General features: G+C 41.2%; 1 protein-coding gene across 2 annotated transcripts in view; it reads left to right on the top strand.

Annotated features, from left to right (window-relative positions):
* erbb4b (erb-b2 receptor tyrosine kinase 4b) overlaps nucleotides 1–20,173 on the top strand; it is a 362,769-nt gene that overhangs the window by 214,293 nt on the left and 128,303 nt on the right. For both annotated transcript variants that reach the window (XM_038720293.1, XM_038720292.1), the window contains exon 3: nucleotides 3,563–3,749. In XM_038720293.1, coding sequence (XP_038576221.1) covers nucleotides 3,563–3,749 — 187 coding nt within the window. The remainder of the gene's footprint in view (nucleotides 1–3,562; nucleotides 3,750–20,173) is intronic.

The following is a 20,173-nucleotide window of genomic DNA, read 5'->3' as shown; positions in this document are numbered from 1 at the left end:
ACCCCACTCTCTATCCAATCTCATTTAAAAAAAAGACTTTTCACTGAAATGATTACAGATGATCAACAGTTTGCACCTTTCTGTTTGAATCTGGTAAAGCAGTACATATTTCACCATTAGAGATGACTGTGTTGACATGAAGAAATACTGAACTGCAATAGAAATAAATACTAACAGAGCACAACTTGGGCGTCAGCTACATGAGGCGCATGGTTCTCACATGTCACATGTGCTCCATACACCTGTATCAAGATAGTTGAAGAGCTATTTTAAGTGAGAGAAATCCAGGACAACAATGTGTCATGTTGTTATCTTTAGCAGGTAATTTCCTGCTCTAATTGCACTGTAGCTAAATAGAGGAGGTCATGCAAATGACTCTGGAATAAATTTAGTGCAAGCACACAGAAAAAAAAATTAATATGCTATTACTTGGCACCTGTGCCAAACTCAGCATTGCTATTGCATCACACAATGTGGGCTCTTGTGTATTAACACATTTTTGAATATCATATTTTAGCTGTCTTCCTTAGGGACTTGCATGTGTTAAAGCTTGCTGGTGCATACGGTGCACTTGGCCTGCACCAGTGGTGTTGCAGGGAGGGGTGGGGGTGGGTGCTTGTTTTGTTGATCTGTGTTTAATGAAAGTGACCACACAGAGCAGGTTTGGCCATTAGCTCAGCAAGGGCCTGTAATCACTACAAGTTGTTTCCCTTTTTTCATGCAGTTCATTATTGAACAAACAATCTGTGGGGAGAAAAGCGTGTGTACCTGCCATCTTCTTTTTCCCTCGTTTTATTTCCCTCTGCAAGGCTGCACTTTGGAAAGTATTGATTTGGTGGCTTGAAAATAACAAACCAGCAACCGTGCGAGTGGGGTAATAAACAGGCTCAGAAAAAAAGTATAAAATAGTTTAAAAAAGCACCCATGTAGTGTGTGCCCTAAAATAATTATCAGCTAATGTATATGCTTAGATTCAGTCAGCCGGGGTTGCTCTTATTGCTGTGTGCCACCCGTTACCTTTCGGTGGCAAGAAAAAATACCTGGATTGAAGATGGAAGCAGGATAGTTTATGGCACAGTGCCCAGGGCAGTGTCACTGGACTGCACAGACTTGGAGCTATTTGGTTGTGTAGCAGAGCTGAAAAGACCTTCAGTCCCCCATCTCAGATCTTTGCTAGTGAAATAAAGTCAAAAGTGTGAAGTGTGGCCCTGATTGACTCTGTGTTCACGCTACATCTCAAAGAAGCTCAACATATTGTGTTTATACATGCACACCTACTTAGAATTTACTTAAACATATGAACATGCACACAACAATAATGCACCAACTTTTGTTCCTGTTAGAATATTTTTATCTACACAAAGTAGCTTACTTGATCTTCTTCTCCAACTAGTTTCTAAACCGATCAACACACACACACACACACACACACACACACGAACACACATACTGAATATAAACTCCCCATCACTCATTCACATAAATACACACAGACTCACCAGACTCTGGCCCGTCTGTTTCTATTAATGGTAATCAGCAGGGTAATAATGACGGAGCTGTGACTGCGGCTTACTTACTGGTGGCTGATAGCCATGCTCTCTGACAGCTGTCAGCCGCCATGACTACGCTGCCAGGGTCCTCCTTAGGACTTATTTCAGCTCAGCACATCAGCTGCAACAGCACTTCATGCACACACAGACTTGTTGATTATCAACATCAGCAGGCCGGCGTGGAAAGACTTCTCTGACCGCCTGTCTGTTAATGACAGCCACCATGATGGTGGATGGGAGAAAGAGGACACAGCCTGTCACTTTGATTCATGCACCAGCCGCTCCAACTGGGTGGCTCCTCGCCAAAGTCTCGACACTCGTTATATCCCTTCCTAAATGACATTTAAAGTGTGAAGCAATGGCTGTCCTTGTGGTTCAGTCACCCCAGGCCGGACCCCGGACATGAGCGCCGAACCCTCTGCCAAGTTCTGCATTGGGGTCACAAACCCTAGAGCAAGTTCTCCTCGCTCAGATGCTCTAACTCAACATGCTGGAATGATTGAATATGTTGAAAGTGACCTTGATGATGTTTTCAATGATTTGATGCATGCCTGACTTTTGTTTTCTATCCATGTTTTCTTTGTTTCTTCTCTGCATTCTCTCTCCACCCCTTTCTCTTGAATTAGTTAATTTCAGTTCAGTTGCAACTGTTTTGGCATGACATACATGTATCTTCTATACATTTTTAAAGCTTAAGGTGATCCACTTACCTTCCATATAAAATATACATATACAAGCTCTGAGGGTAGGAGAAGGGACAGTGTGGTTTTTTCAAATGTTTTTTTCAAACTTTTCAGACTACATGTTCAGCATGCTGTAAATACAGCTTGTACAAGGATACAAGATAAACCCATCACTTTGTTCTAAGAAATAACTCAAATTTAAATTGTAAGGGACCAAAGCTTTTAAACTGTACAACACAGCAAAATAAAATTCAACAGCGGTGTCAGGACAAAGGCGTGGCGACGGAAGAGTTGTCAGGGGCATATGCAATGCGTGACATGGCTCTGCTGGTTCTGCAGGCTTCCTTACAGCCGTGACATGCATATTCATAAATTTGGTCTATGCTATGTGACTATATTCAAGCTGGGCAAAAATGTGAAAGGCATTGTAAAACTGTATCTAGCTGTTAGATCTTGTTGCTGTTGTTACAGGAGGCGGCAGGGTAAAGATAGTACACACAAGCACCTTGCTCAGAAACTGTGCATTGCTAAATTGACTCTATAACTTTAATTTGGAATGCTGTAGAAGAGGAAAAAAAGGGATCAAGATGTAACAGAAACACAACACCAGATCGGAGATGGGTCATGTTTTAAGGCTTAATCTCTCCAGAGAGGGCAGAATAGTCCATTTCTGCAAGGTGGACAGAAACAGAAGTACCAAGAAGTAAATATAATACTTTTGTTCACTTCCACTTACAGATGCCGAACCTGAAGTTTGAAAGTGCGTCATTTTAAGCGGCTTGTTGGCAAAACACATTTTCTAAGATCTTAAAATTGCTAGAATCAGAGAGATTCAGTAGAATATGAACAAGAATATTCTCTTTGAAAAACAATATTCCAAATGTATAACACGGTTGAAATCTTGGTTAAAGTAGGAAGACTCTAAAGCTCTTGATCAACATATTGCACGATGAGAAAGAAAACCAAGTATATACTCAGCTTGAGTGAAGAGTCTGCTGTTTTTCTTCATCTTCAAGATGTACAGTATTGTAAAACTTCCTTTCTTTGCGTGTTTTGTGCAGTGGATTGTTGGCTGAACTCCTTAGATTAATGCACTAAAAAAACATGAATATTGCATCCTCAAGGCCTGCTAGCGAGCACTACAGTTTAATAAATTACTTCTTAGCTTCATACTATTTTACATCCACCATGAGAAATAGATTTTTTTCCCTTTCATGACTTTTGTACAACAAATGATTTGCTTTCTTAAGTGATTTTATTTATGCAACAATATTATGCACTGTTAAAACACAACTCTCCTAACCTCTCCTTCCACAACTCTGTCCACAGTCTATCCGAGAAGTGACAGGCTATGTGTTGGTGGCCCTGAACCAGTTTGACTACCTCCCTTTGGAGAACTTGAGGATCATCCGAGGAACCAAGCTATATGAGGACCGGTACTCCCTTGCAGTCTTCCTCAACTACAGACGTGATGGAAACTTCGGCCTGCGCCAGTTGGGTCTGAAAAACCTCACAGGTGAGTGACTGAATTATTTTTGGTAAATAAGTGACCTATTAGTCAATATGGATGTGCAACTTCAATCGTTCAATCTTTTTAAAAGTTAGTTTTTATCTGAGATCACATGTTTAACATTCAATATTCCCATGCCTCCTGGAATCTGTCTGTTTACCCTTTCATTCGCCACCTAATGTGAACTCCTAACAGGTTAGGACACCACTGCAGCTCTATGTGGTAGGAGTTATTTTTTTAGGTTAAGGACCATAATAAAACTATTGATGAGGTGCTTTTACTCATAAACCTAAAATCCAGACGAAAAGAACGTCATTCAGCAACTTACGATTGTTAGCTCATCAGATGCTTATAAAGAATACGGACCTGGTTGATTTTACAGTGAGACATGCCTACATGTAATGTTACTTTTTATAATTCTGGGCTGAGTTTAAAGCGGTCATAGCAAATGGCGACAATTCCATTCCTATTGGTTTTGTTCTTCTTTGTCACCGTCGTCATTGTCGTCTTCTTCTTTTTTCTTTCTTCTTCTTTCTTTCTTGTTTTTCTCCGCTAAAAGTGTTTGGGCAGCAAAAACTGCTGGACAAAAAATCACTAAAATTGGCACGTAGGTTGCAAATTCCACCCACTACCTCATAGACCTCATGGTGGTGCTATAACAATCAACTTTGCGTTTTTACAATCATCTCGAAAACAGCTTTGTTTAGAGTCAAACTTCTTTCATCATGTTAATCTCTGGATTCATCTGCATCTTTGCTCCGATGGTCTTCTGCTCTAAAAATGTCAAATTATATGACTTTTTATTTCTTTTCTCTAAAATCTATTTTTGCGAACTCGTCCCAGATGGTTTTGCCAATCAACCTGAATCTTTGGCAGGATCATCTATGGACGTCGCTGAACAAAAGTTATATAAAGAATATTTATATGTCAATCTGTTTTGGTTTTTTTTTCATAAATTTTTACTTTTGTGTATTTACGTGCAATTTTACATAAATGTTCGAAATTTGGTTTGTACGATCTCGGGTCACTGTTCAGTTGATGTATAAAATTTGGTAATGATTGCGCAAAGAGGGCATGGACTACTACAAGAAATTTACCTTTCTGGACATTTCTCATTCCTAGCTTCAAAAAATCTAAGAATATCATCCGTAAATCCTAGCTAAAGAGAGAGAGCTAAAAAAAATTGTCAAAATGTCGCAGGTGGGTTAAATATATTTCACCCAGTAGTCAGGTACATATAATGACACTCTCTGATCTCAAGGCGATGCTGTAAAAATCAAGTTTGCGTTTCTGAGTTTTTTAATTAATATCTTCTTCAAAGACAACAGTTGGTTGCTGGTTGTTTCCATGACAATTATAATGTGATTTTGGCTATCCTAAATTGGCTAATCTGCTGGTAGTTGTATACTGGCTTCCATCCCCTTCACGCAAGATGGGAATATCCAGAAAATCTCCTTCTTCTTCTTCTCCAAAATACCCGACTAGTGCTGTTTTCACAATTAACCCTCTCGCATGAAGGAGTGTGATGCTGATTTGCGATGTTGTGAAAATACATCTGTTTTTTCCACCCATCGCTCCTGTTCACACAGAAATTCTCATCTGATTTACAAGCCACTCTGCAATCGCCGAAGTCTGTTTCCTCAGAAGTCAGAGAAGACAGTGAATGTGATTGCTGATAAATAGCGTACTAAGTAGGAAAACAATGTGTGGGTGGCTATGCATCTTTATGAACAATGGATCCTTGTGCTTCTAGGTTTCCATCCGGCGTACTGACCCTGAGGTCAGTAAGAAATGAAGCTCTTGACTTGCAAAAAAGATGTGAGCTTTTCCAATACAGGGCTAAGTGGGGCAGGCCAGGGCCAGGGCCAGCTCATGATGTGTGCAGCACAAGATCAGAGGTGTTATTTACTCATTTTGAAGCTAAATCCAACCTCACAAATCTTCTGGGTGAGTGGAAATGGACAGAGAATTAATTTGTGTTTTGGCTGAATAACATTAAGTAGGATTGTTGTCAGTAAGTCCTGGTCAGTAGTCTCATGGTGTAAGCACTGCTTTTTTTGTATTGTTTTTTTGCCCTCCAGTTCAGTTATAACTATATTAGAAATTATTGTCCTTATTACCTTTCACACATAGGGAAATGTGTAGAATGATTTATTAGGTAGCAGCACAAAGTGCTATGCATGTTGTCATTGATGAAGATTGTCAGTAAAATGTGTCTTGAAATGACTTTAGCTGCTTATTTCTCCATGGAGATGAGTTCCCAGTGCAATCACCCTGGACTGGTGGCACACAGTACAGTTTCCACCAAATATTAAACAAATTCTATCATATATGTGATATATAAGCATGATTCCAAATTTATCATGGAGACACTGAGGCAACATGAAAAAGACAATGTCATCAGTTTGCACTAGTGTTTAACAATTCTCTCTGTATGTGTAGAGATTCCAATTTATTCTAAGACCAGAATTTATTTAGATTTGTAAGGAAGAAGCATGGCACTGAGTTTGTGTCTCTGCTACTTCCAAGCTGTCTTTCTAAATAATTCAGTTGTCTCTCATTGTTCTCTTCAACCGTTCCTTCCCTGTGATCCCCCAGAGTCCAAGGAAACAACACATCCATCCGCGAGTGTATTTGCACCAACAGTATGTACTTGTGTGTTATGTTCCATCTTGTATTCTTTCTCGCATGTCGCACCATACGCAGGGAATTGTATTTGTCCAGCACCACTAGCAGATTTTTTGCCAAGCCAGTCCCCTTCATTGTGGTTCCAAGTTGAAGCCAGTGCTAAGGGAGATGGGGCTGGACTGAGAAGCTGCTGTTTGATGTGCCATCCGTGGCCTCAAGCCATGAAGTGGAGGGGAAGTTATGCACAACAGCCATGGCCTGAATCTGCTCTACTTCATAACTCTGACTGTTTGAGTTTCACCCTAGTATTTTTCATTCTAGCTAACAAGTTGAACAGAACAGAAAATAATCTGCTCAATGTCTTGTGAGTGTCAATTTTATAATGAGATATTTGTCTTTGTGTTAGTGTGTTATAGGACAATTCTATCATGTTAGGAGGCTTTGTTGTTATTACAACATACCAACTTAAGGTCTCCATTGCTCCCTTTGCGTTGGTGTTCAAGTCAACCACATTTAGATTAAGTGTGATTATCCTTGAGTCCATCTCAGATCAGTTCTGACTGTGCTCAGGTCATTTTCAATTGGGTATCTTTATTTAAAAATGTATAATGCATGTCAAGTTTTGGTAGATGGGGCGGTTTTGGACTGGGTCCAAGATTTTGGACTATGAAGACCAACCTATGTCTTTATAACAAGAAACTTGTCTTGGAGGGTTTATCATATCACTGTTTTTTGCACAGATGGTCCTGACAGTTAAACAAGCTCTTGCTGGCGGGGGAAGTAACAAGTTACTTGTGTCCCAGTTTGTTCTGTTGCAGTTGTCATCATTCTACAGTGTACTGCTGAGGAAGGACATACGCCTGAACCATCAGGATAGATCCACTCCTGTACATCAAGCAGCACAGATCAAAACTCTTTCCCTCCTTCAAGTGCTTTAGTGAGTCCGAGGCTAGCCATCTCATTCATTACAAGGCCTTTGATGTTGCTGTCATATTGGTCCACCATACGTCTGCCAGAAGTGTCCAGGAGAAGTGTAAAATGATCAATATAATCCATAGGCAACATATATAAGAGGATAAAACTTATTAACTACATAAGGGACTAATCGAGTGGCAGTGGAGTAAAAGACCCCTACAGCACTGAAACCCTCCCGCATTTCTACTTGGGTCGAAATTGCTTTAGGATGAAATCAATTTGTCGCTAGTATATTGTAGCATTGCACTTATTGATTTTTTTGGTGCACTCTCTGCAAATGTGAATGGACTCTCTGGATTTGAGGGGACTGGAGGATGGGGCGAAGGCGGTCTCTGGCTGAGCAGGGATAGGACTCCCTCCAATGCACCTTTCAATCAAGCTTAGCTAAGTTATCCTCATGAATATGAAACATAGAGCACAGTCAAACCAGAGAAAGTTTAGGGATGGTGTGTTTGCATTCGGTGTATAGAAGTGAATGAGAAATGTTAAAGACACTTTGTGGTGTGGAAAGTGATGTTGTTTGTGGGGACAAAGTGACACTTTGAGGACTTACCTCCAGTCCAAAGACAAAAAGCTAGTCCCTAAAAGGTTACCCATTTTACGCTTTTAGTGTATAAAAGGGAACCTCCTGATTGCTGCAGAGAGAAGCTTCAAGTACTTTTTTTATACCTTTTCTCCATATAGCCAAGCAAGAAAAAGGTTCAACAGACCCGCCTCCTGACATTTCCAAAATTCCTAATCTGTATTTTGATGCACGCTGACCCACAGTGTCTTCCTTCCTGCTTAGGCAAACATTTCCAGCACTTCCGTCTGGATTCACATGAACCCCGGGCAGCCTCAGTGCTTTCACATGGTAATTACAGCCTGCTTCCCTGGCAAAATAATAACAGCCTCAATAAGAAGCACAACACAGATGAGCTTTCTGATTTAACGCATTTTACTGCTACCCTCCCTCCCTTTCCCTCATTTCATCCAGTATCATTTTTTTCAGATTTGTTTAGTGTTGTTGATTCATTTTTCTAACTACCCTACGCCTGCACTGCGTCTGTCCAAAATAAAGCATTCAATCTGAGGCCCCATCTGCTGAATGATCCTCTCTCGTCTCATGCATGTACACAAGCCTGTGTTTTACGCCAAGGCGTTATCCACTCCTTCATGGCCCATCTGCTCTCTCTTTATCTATCCCATTTTCTTTCTTCCATCTTTTTATCCCTCTTACTTTGGCTCTGTGTCTCTCATCATAGTTCAGTTGGCTGTCATGATTTGTCACATTGCACAAACACATGCAATGTAATGTTTGTACTGCATGCAACACCCTTTTAAGCACTTGAGGCCTACTGTGTTCTCCAAAACCTAATACAATTGTTTGATGGGGAAATCTCCATGAACGTACATCGTCATCTGCTGAACGTGTCCTGTTCAGCGTCTTGTGATGGTGATGCACAAGAAAGGCAGGGAAAGGATGGGATGGGATGTGGCAAGGTGAAACAGACGATTTGAGTCTGTGTGTTTCCCCCAGACAAGGGACTGCTGATAGGGGGGCTATAAAATTGTTACCCCCTGATCCCTGAGACTTCCATTCAAACTACAAGGAGGAGAAAGAGCAAATTCTGCTACAGGAGGCAAGCAAGACTGGTTCAGTACACGTCACCAAAATTCAGTCAAGCCTCTTGCCTGGCAACCCAAAGACCTCAGGTCTCTTTCAATTGTGTGTCTAATTGATTACTTCCCATGCAATTACTACCGTGTCACACTCAATATTTCACCGCTCCAGGAAAGGGGCAAGAGGGACTTTCTTTTTGAAGGACGACATTCATATTGTCACATTTGTGAGCCCCTAATGTGGATCGTGAGGAGGCACATGTTAAACTGAAGTCCGGAACGGGCCATCAGTGGTGGTTGCTGTTAATTGATTGCTCTGTAATACCACTGTGTGACAGAGATACTGAGACTACTAGAGTTAGGTTTTTATTCCAGGGGAACAACTGAATTTCTTAAAAAGGGTTAATTTAATTTTTTAGATTATTTTTGTTCTATAACGGAACAAAGATAGCAGGATACAGTAATTTACATGCTTTTGATTAAGTGCTTGGTATTTCTATACCTTTGGCTTTATTCAACCATAAAATGTAACCTAGACAATTCACTGGATTATTTTTGCTCTAGGGCCACCTGCATATGTCGCTCACAGTGTGACCTTAAGGGTGCAGTGTTGCTTTTTTTATGTGTTTGTTATGTATTATTATTATTTTCTATAATGTGATGTTTGAGATTTCATATCAGAACATAACTTGGGTTTATGAAATATTAAAGGACAACAACAGCACAAAGTGCTGTGGGACAGGATAAATAATAACACAAAATACATCTTTAACAGTTAAAAATGTGTCTGTCTTTGTCTCTGTGTATTGCAAATAATAAATTACTACGACTACTACACATTAAAGTTTTTGCTCAAAATCCCCTTGTGTCAAGCCAGGCTCCCTTTTCCAATAAACCTGTTACAAGACTTTTTTATTTAACCATTATTTTACCACATTATGTCTATTGCATTTTCAACCTTAAACTCTATCAGATAATCCTGTTAACCTTTCCTTTACCCTGATACAGGAGACTGTAAGCACAGTTTGAACATAAGGTAAAAGGCATTCGGAAACTATAAATAAAAAATAGGAAGAAGGAAAAACAGACAAATTAAAAGTAGGTGTAAGTATTTTGACAGCATTTGGAAAAGTGGAAGCAGATTGGCAATCATTTCTGATTTTAATAATTGTTATTCTCATCATTGAGGGAAGAATAAAAGCACCATTCAGCTTCAATCACCACCTAGCTCCAAGCTCACAATTTATTCCTTACTGTTGATAGAAAAGGCAGATTAATGACTGCACCATGTTAGTCTTTCATGTACATATTTGTTTGCTACCTAGTTGATGTTATGCAAGGATGCATACTAGAACAAATAACATGTAGCAATCAACTGGCTTAAATATAGCAATCTAGAAAATTATCAGCTGAACCTGTTTACCTAAGAGACATCAAATATCTGATCTTTCAAATTGTTATATGATAGACATGCATGTTAGGAAAACATTTATTTGAAAGAAAGTGGTTAGTCAGAAATGTTTTCAGATGTAGATGTAAAAAACTTTTCTGGAGACCTTTTATGTCTTTTTTATGCATGCAAGTATGTGAGCAGTGCAGTAGTGCTTACATATGTAGTATGTCTGTTTCCAATCAATATTTTATATTGTCTAAGCCTATTATTACATTAGGGACCAGCCTAGGCAGACTCTAACTATGCTCACTGATTAGGATTGTCCAAGCCCAAGCACCACCTCTGCCTCACCTTTCGTTAGCTAGAAAAATATTCAGACTTGCCTAAACATGACTACATACCCTTTATTACCAATTTGCCTTCCACACTGAACCTCTACGGCCCGCTGGAAGTGAGAGTCGACTTTCACCTCATTAAAAGTTAAAATAGGCGTGGAAGGAATTTTAATGCCAATTAATAATCAAAACACAGTCGTCTTCTATCTTTTTCCAACATTTCCATCCCCCCAGGCTATGGTTTAGATCAGGCTAAGATTTGCCGTGATGTAGATGTAAGACCAGTTGGAGGCTGTTCACTTAGTTGAAAGTAATAACTTGTAAGTTGCCCCAAATGCAACAAAGGAATACAAGTACAATCAATCAAAGGCACAGGAGAGCAACAGAGTTTTTAATTTAGATTTGAAAGTGTGTAGGGTTGGGGCATATTTGAGGTCATCAGGAAGTTGGTTCCATCTTTGTGCAGCTTATTAGGTAAAAGCAGCTGCACCCTGTTCTGACTCGAGGTTCTACCAGCTAACTTCCTAAAACCTTACTGGGGAAATGTATTTTGGCGGAGGATTTTTGAGTGATTTATAAACTAGCAGAAGCACTTTGAAATATATTCTATAAATATATTCTATAAGTAACTAGAAGCCAGTGTAAATCGTTAAGACCAAGATTAATACGCTCTGTTCTCTTGGTCATCATTAGAAACTGACCTGTTCATGAATTAAGATCTACTCCCTAAATCACAGACTGCAGGGCTACCTGTGTAAATGTAATGCTATTGTGTTGAGAATACCTTAAATTCAGATACAACCCAAATGGAAAGCGCTCATGGCAACAAGTCAGTAACAATTAATTGTTGTCATTATTAACACTGAGTACAATTGTGTCATGTAGCCCACACTTATAATACCCTATTCATGTAGGGTAATATTAAGTTAACCACAAACATAACCAGTTCTGAGAAGTTTAGAAATGCAGCATAGATTGCCATCACAGTGTACCTCGGGTAAAACCTTTCGTAGTTAATCTGGAAGTTACACCCGACGTCTCAAAGTTACTCCTGAAGTTACCTGGATAACCTCGCTTCATAGTACAGGCCTCAGGTCATTGAAGTTGTCAACAAAAGATAAGCTGTCCCAATACATTTATTGTGTACATTTATTATTGTTACAGGTGTCATTTTTGTATATCACGAGATTAGGAGAAAAGGTGCTGTTTGCATGTTCTCACACAGTGGTGATGTCTACAGCTACCTGTTCTCTTCACTGAAGAGCAGCAACTCATTCAGAAGGTAGATTCACTTACTACTTCACTAAATATTGTTTGTCTGGGTTTAGCATGAGAGGAAGAAGGGGAAAAATATACGTTATTGTCACATACACATACATGTTGCAAAATTCATTCTCTGCATTTAATCCATCCCTCAAGGGAGCAGTGGGCAGCCGTTGTACAGCACCCCGGGACCAACTCCAGATCTTCATCAGTGTGTAGTCAATGGCACTGACTGGAGAACCTAACATGTTCTTTTTTAATAAGCATAAATACCGCATAACAATTCTTTAGCAACGATCTAGAGGAAGATTTAGATGGGTGACTGACCACCAACATTAAACCTGTAACTTACTCACCCATGTCAATAGAAACAATGTGCGATTCCACTGACGCCTACAGGTTATTTGCATTAAAACTGTAACTAGTTAATTTGTCCATTCATCCATCTTTCACATTATTGTTTATTTTTTATTTGTAGACAAAATAATGTTATTCACTTTGTCATATTTTTCAATTCTTATTTTTTAATGTAGTTTAAGTATTGTTTTTGCTGTAAAAAATAGCGGTGCTCTAAGCTCTTGCTGCTATCCTACAAACAGGACCAGCCTCTAATAAACCACCTAGCAGCATCACAGTCATTTATCACTATGGCAGTACTACTTTAAAAAGGCTGCAGAACACACACTGAAAATGTCATGATTGAACTACCTCACATCGCATGAAGCCTTGAGATAAAAATACTAAAATATCCACAATCCTCCTCAAGACTGTCTAACTGCTTCTCAGTGTCAGCTGGTTGGCTTTAAGTCATTGGAGTACACATAATAAAACCTTCTCCAAACATAGAACGTAACCTAAGAGAGCAGGACCTATCGTCAACCTGGGTACAAATAAAATAATATTTAAATTACCCAATAAATGCGAGAATACCCACTATGCCACGCCTCCGCCTCCGCCTGCCCCCCAGCGTGCAGTAACCCGTAGGCACAACTAAGAGGCGAGACACGGGTGCCGGGTGCAGAAGGAAGGTCCAGACTGTAAAACCAGATGAAAGTGTGAGGAGTGGCCCAGCCAGCTGCCTCACACAAATCCTGGAGCGAAGCCCCTGCGAGGAGGGCCCTAGAGGCCGCCATGCCTCGAGTAGAGTGCGCTCTTACAGTCATAGGTGAAGGTAACCCGCGCACCTGATAGGCCAGGGAAATAGTCTGAACGATCCAGTTGCTGATCGTGTGTTTGGAAGTGGGGAGCCCAGCCTTGGGGGACCCGAAACACACCAGCAACTGGTCTGCTTTCCTCCACTGGGAGGACCTCAGAGTGTAAATACTCAGCGCTCTGACCGGGCAGAGCAGATGAAGTCTCCCGTCCTCCGCCGTCACATGAGGTGGGGGATGAAACGCCTGCAGCACCGTAGACCTGCCAACCTGGACAGAACCCGGGGAAAACTCCAGGCATCGAGGAGAAACCGAAAGTGCCTGGAGATCCCCCACCCTCCTCAGAGAGGTGATAGCGAGGAGAAAGAACATCTTAAGGGTCAGGTGCTTGGCCTCAGCCGACTCCAGGGGTTCGAAGGGGGCCTCAGCCAGCGGTTCGAGAACCACTGCCAGGTCCCAAGTGGGAACCCTGGAACGAGTCACATGTCTCATCCTCCGGGCTCCACGGAGGAAGCGCACGACCAGTGGAAGCCTCCCCAGAGGCCCATCTCTCAGAGGGGCGTGGAACACTGCAGATCTATCGTGACAAAACAATCCTCGGATTGGATGTGACTGACGATGGCGGGGATGGTGAGCATCTTGAACCTGAATCTCCTCAGAGATTTTAGATCTGCGGTCCGCAGATCTAAAATTGGACGCAACCCTCCTTTTTGGGAACTATGAAGTACTGGCTGTAGAACCCAGACTCCCTGACTGGCGGGGAAATAAGTCCTATGGCCCCCTTTTCCAGCAGAGCCCGAGCAGACCACCCTGTTGAATCTGGGGGGGCGGACCCGGAACTGCAGCCTGTAGCCATCCACTACGGTGCACAGGACCCACGGGGAAAATGTTCGCAATACTTTTGCGAAATCCGCCAAGGGAACCAGCCCCTCGGGGCTGGCCGGTGTTATGCTTAGGTCCCCGGTGGCACCCTGAAGTGGGGGACCGCCAGGGAAAACTCGCCAACAATTGGGTGGTAGTGATCCTCAGGACCTCTTTCCCCGGGCCCGCCGAGACTGAATGATTGTCCTCAGATCCATCTTCTGGGGGGGCTGTGGGCGAGAGCGCCGCCTCGCGTCCCAGGTTTGTTGAGGGGGACCACGGGAAGCGACGCTTCGCTTCTGGCTCCAGCAGTAGGAGCTAGACGAGGGCTGAGCTCGTCTCTCTTCAGCCGTCGCTGTCCTGGACCCAGACCGGCGGCTTGAGGGATGACGCTAGGGTGGGAGAAAGGTAGCTCGCTAATGCCTCCTCAACCCGAGGCATCGCTCCGTAGCCGCGCTGCTTAATCTCTGTCACATTGCTGTAATCCAGCAGACGGGAAATAGTCAGCCGTGCAGAGAAGGGTTTATTCCATGATTTACACAGCTCATTGTGTATGAGTGTATGAGGCATGAGTGTCCACAGCCGTGATTTAGCGTGGGCATGGGAAACACACTGCCTGAACTGCTCACCAGCCATCTCCTCTGTCAGACTTCTTCTAGCTAAGAAATTTCCTCCGTGGTTGTACTTCTTTCGTAGTCTCAAACATGCCAGAGTGCCTGCTGAATAGAAAAAAGCTAATGTGTCCGGTGTGCCGGCGTGCTTATATACGCCTCCAGTTACGCCGTCACACGCTACTGTTCTAGCAACGCCAATAGGATTGGAGTAGTTTCATTCATGATTTCAGCCCTGCCACGCCCAGAGGTGTTCCCATAGTGTCATCACCGACGCAGTTCGAGTTCCCTCGAAGGGGAACAGTTGGGCACACTGGATTGGTCCTGCAGAGCCCACTGACAGGAACTGCCTTTTCTCTCTCTGCCATTCCCAACCTGAGCCTGTGTACTGTGTGTTATGTCTGTGTTAGTCGTGAGAAGAGAACTGTTGTGATCATACGAGACTTTGTAAGTGAACCTGTGTAGTGAACACATTGAACTTTGAATAGCTTAGCTTTGTAATTCTGATTATTGTCGTTGACAACCTTGTTTTGTTGGCTTTAGCCATTTTGTTTGTTATATACAGATTTTCTTTGTTGTAGCTGTGTTGTGTCAGCTACTTACAGTTTAGTAGGAGTGAGAAGCCCTCCTGTTTTTGATTTGAATAGAATAAATAGAATAGAATAATAGAAGCCTAGTTTAGAGCTTTGTCTTTTCTTTACTTTTGCTTTTGGTTTAGGAAAGTTTTAGGTTTCTTAGAGTGTTTTGGTTGTTGTTTTGGGCACTGCTCATCTCTGAAGCAAATACTGCTAAATTGGATTTCCTGTGTTCTGGCATTGCTTGGGAATGTGAAGAGTGGGAAGCCACACATTTATGTTACATCCAGAATACCCCTAGACCTTGGGACGTAACAAAATGGCAACACAATAAATAATACTGTGTGGCTAACTGTTTACACCAGACTGTTGATGAGTTTCATTGTATTGTCTAGTAAAAGGTGAAGTGGTAGGAATCTTGTCAATGGGCATCATATCAAGCAAATCACTACAAACACATTCTCCCACACAAAATATGAACTTGAGAGTGAAAGGATTGATTGGTTTTATAATATGTAGGCAACTATTTGCAACCAATGTCAGACACTAAATAAAATTAGCAAATTAACATATGTAAATGTCTAAACATTTATAGTGTAGAATGACAAGACAAAAACAATCAGAATTAAATGAAAATGCTTATTTTAGCAAAATGAAATTGCACAACAGTAAATCACTGATACTGAAGTGATTTACGAAAATAGCAAAGAAACACTTTCGGCGTTCAGCCTAATACGTCAAAAGGCCAAAGAAACTTTACCGAACAATTACGTTGACATGTCGGCAGTGTGGAAGCATTTTAAAGTGTCAGAGAAAGACAAAAATTGCCATTTGCAGACACTCTTCTGCTAAATGGTCTCCTAGCGCATCCACACCATCTGTGGCTGACTTCTTAGAAAAGGCAACAATCGGTCTGACCCACTTTGAGTGTTAACTGTCACTCGTTTATGAGAAGGATTAAGCTAGCTGCACCTAAATTTGGAGTGCACGCGTATTTAATCCTTTATGGTAAATCCACTGAAATGGATCAGTGCGAGCTGACAGGCAGGTTAGCAACTTTATCCTGTCATTTTCTCTCTTTACAAAGGCAAGTGTTGCAGTATGAGAGTTCTACTTGAAGAGTGGCTATTAAGTCCTCATGTTGCGTGATACGAGAACCGCATACAACATCATTTATCAAATTGGGTCGGATTTGAATTAATTTAGCGCGAGGATACACGTGTGACAATCTCCAGTTTTCAAAATAAGGTGTCTTTACAGGATGGAAACAACATTAATTGGATTATATTCACATAAATTATAAAATATATACCATATATTATTGTCCATTAAAAGTAAATGGGCACATGTAATTTACTTTACCAGAACCTCTTGGGCCTCAGACCCACCCCCCATAGTCTCTCCAAATCCTGTAGGAAACACATGTAAAAAGCACATTTTGACTATTGAATTTATGCAAAAAATGTGAGTGTATTTGTTCGGTATTCTGCAAATTCTTTCATTATATTCAGTTTCAGATTCAGCCAAGAATTTTCATTTTGGTGCATCCCTAAGCTAAGACCTTTGACTCTTTTGTCTCTGAACTGTTCAGCCAAACCCTTAACATTTTCAAACTCTGCTTGTCCATTTTCTGTTGTAGCTCGTTTTCCAGTTGTCAGTTGAACTGTGGTGTGTGTGAGTGATATAGACAGGGCGGGGCTAAGGGCTGCATAGATGTTCATATGGAATAGACCAACAAGCCTGGGGGGAAGGGGGGTTGGCCCGTGTTGATCAACCTTCTGCCAGCATTTTTATTATTATTAAAAAGGTATAGGCTAAGGAAGGCGGCCCACCGACCCAGAGGTTGGCCAGCCCACCAATTGTTCCAGTACTCCAGATGGCCAGACCGCCACTGGTATTAGTGTTTAGTACAGCTTGAACACCACGAGTATTCTCTAAACTATTTCTAACATGTACTTTGCAACACACTTGCATAGAATAAATACTATTGATCGTGTGAACCCTGCTTTGTCACAATGCAGTAGACACGCACTTACATACATACAAACAAACAAATTTATTGAGATTATTTCTTGTTTGTCCAGGATCTACAGTAGATAATAGATAATAGATATTACTGCAGGTATAAAACAAACCCTCAAACTGTGATTGTCATGTTTAGTTTCTATCTCTGACTGTCTGTCATTGCAGCATTACCATGGCAGTGGACGGCTGTACAGCCTTGACATGCAGTTCTTACTTTGATTCTGAAGGCCAGACTGTGTTTCAGACAGGTCTTTGATGTCAGTGCTCATCTCAGAGGAGGCACAAAATGAGTGGGAAAGCAAATAATATAGGAGCTGACTGGCAGCTCAGTGGGTCCCAAATGCCACTGAGGAAAACGTCACTTTCTATCAACTTAGTTATGATGCCTAAATGGACACCTGATGACTTTGAGTGATAAAAGATTTTCACTGTTGAAGTTGTGAGGTGTAACATTGATATAAACTTGTTCTGAAATCACGCTGACAGCAGTGTGTCTTCTTAGGCAGTTAATGTGATTGTAAACTTTGATCTTGTAGTATTTATTTTGCTTTTGTGTTTGTGTTGTCGATGTAATCTTTTTTTGCCATCCAATTTCCCTATGACATGTTGTAGAATGTGATGCCTTTCAAAAACTATAGGCTTTAAGTCTGGAATAGTGGTTCATCTGTGGGTCTTCGAACATAACTTACATGCTGACAAGATATACAGTACATATTTAAAGAGCTGGATAAAAGGCTAAGATTTCCAGCTATAACCGCAATTTAAATTGCTATCAATGAGGCTTGCTTTCCAAAAGTTTAAAAGAAGCAGTGCTCCCAAAACCAATTTAAATAACCTTGCCTCAGTGTCGACACACATAAATACACACATTACCCTCCAACCCTACGACTCCTCCCCTTTCTCCCTTGGCAGCTTAATAATTAATATGCTTATTTTTTGCCTCTTAGGCCAAAGCCTTGGGTAAGTGGAGCAGCTATTGATGGGAGCAGTAGTGGGTAATAGGACATGAAAAGGACTTTTCTGTTCATCTCAGGTCTCCACAGAGATATGGTGGGTGTTACTACTGTATATGCAACACCAGGCATGACCACATACTTTTTTTTAAAGCGTTCCCTGACTTCTCTGCCACCTCTCTATGGTAAATTTATTTGTTGTGGTGCTAAAACGATTTGGCTTCCATTAATGGTATTTCTCTGAAGCTCTGTCAGTTCTCTAGCACATCTACCAGGTGGCCCCACTTTGATAATGCCATATTCAGTTTTTTATTATAGTCTGTTATTGCAGCAACCAGGCTGGAGGGCCCATTTTATTGCCCATACGCAGAGGTCGGTTTGGTCATGGATGTGGTCTGAAAGCACTTGCTCCACAGTTGTGTCCTCAGACAGTGTAATGTTGGCTGACATCACCTTAAGGACAGTGAAGCATATAAAACAGCAGGAAATTCAAGTGTGTTTTGGACAAAATGTTCACCAACATTAGCCTTTGATATTATTTATATTTGAGAGACAAAGAGAGCCAGAGGTTAGTTTATGCAAGAAGGTTCAAATTAATGGCAGTCAATGAAGGGAACCTCCATGATGGTGAAGACCTGCTCACACCAGTTGTTCCATCATTCACAATAGTAATGTTGACATTACTGTTAGTAGATGCTTCGTCATTTTACTGTTAACTGTGTGATATTAGACCATTTGCAAACATTTCAGAGCTTGGTTCATTTAAAGCCCCTTGAGGCAAATTTGTGATTTATGATATTGGGCTATAACAATAAAAAAAAATAAAAATAACATTCAATACAACAGCCACTATATTATCATCTTATTATTTTTTAAATTCAAATAATATTTATGATGCACTTTTTGCACTTTATTTAGAAGATATTTAGAAGTGGTATAAAAATATTACTTGTATAAGAAGGTCATGCTTGCATGTAAATTCTCAGAACATATTGTTACATTGTGAAAACTGTGAGAGATTTGTAAACATAGCCATGCCTGAACCTAAGACCTGTAAATTGCAGTTTTGATGGGATAATGTTGCTGTTTGTCCCTCGTGCATCTGTCCTAAGGGCCAGGTTATGCTGGAAAAGTACTAGTTTGTAAGACGTGTTGTCCCACCTCGTCGGAAGGCAAAAGTGTTAACACTTTTTCGAGAAGGCCACACTTGAAGGTGAGATAAAACGCTGACCGTCTTAGCAAGGGGGGAGATGCGATAACTGTACAGTAAGAGGATAATTTTTGACAATCTTTCCTGCAAGGGTATTCCTAATCATGTAATTGTGTAAGAGAAGTTCAAACCCTGCTTACTTTCTCACCTCTTTCAACACCTAGCCAATAAGGTTGTAATTTAATTTTCACGTTTTTGTGCAGCATTTGTTGGGTGCTCTCTAAATACTTTGTAGTTTCACTTTAAATCTGCTTTACAGTCTTCAGGGTAGACTTTCCCACCTTGGCTGATGCACACCGCATACAGTGCTGTGTGAATAAAGTGAGAGCCATGGCCCCATAGTGTGTTACTGAATGTCTCTCAGTAGGCCTGGAAAAACAAGGCATCAATGACGTGTTGTTGCCTTAGCAAATCATGCACCGACTTAAGCCAGCTTCCTCTGTGGTAAAACCAACATACTTGGTATGCTTGTGGTAAGATATGCTCGCTCTCCTCTCAGTCTTTCCATCTTTCCTTCTCTTTCTCGCTGCCTTTCTCAGACCCTGTTTTGTTTTGCCCATTCCAGAGAGCGTGGCTCATTTTAATTCAGCTGGCAGGCACATCAGCCTTGATAAGCTAAGTGGCCCTCACCAGCAGCAATTGAAGGTCCTTTTGCTCTTTTTTAATCACTCACTTGTTTGGCCCCTTGTTTATCTATTCTGTCATACTTTTTTGCCTCTTTCCTCATTTGTTTCTTGGTTTTGTTTTTCTGTCTTGCTCACAGATTTGTCTTATCTCGCAAGGTATTGTAATATGATTTTCTCCTCCTCCGCCGCCCTATCCATAAAGCTCAGATTACTAGGGTTTTA

Source organism: Micropterus salmoides, unplaced genomic scaffold (genome assembly GCF_014851395.1).
Source record: "Micropterus salmoides isolate LMB-PRFRI ecotype aquatic unplaced genomic scaffold, ASM1485139v1 Ms_hic_scaffold_15, whole genome shotgun sequence".
Classification (NCBI taxonomy): Eukaryota; Metazoa; Chordata; class Actinopteri; order Centrarchiformes; family Centrarchidae; genus Micropterus; species Micropterus salmoides.
The sequence above is the reverse complement of the archived record's forward strand: the minus strand, read 5'-3'. Positions and strand labels throughout refer to the sequence as shown.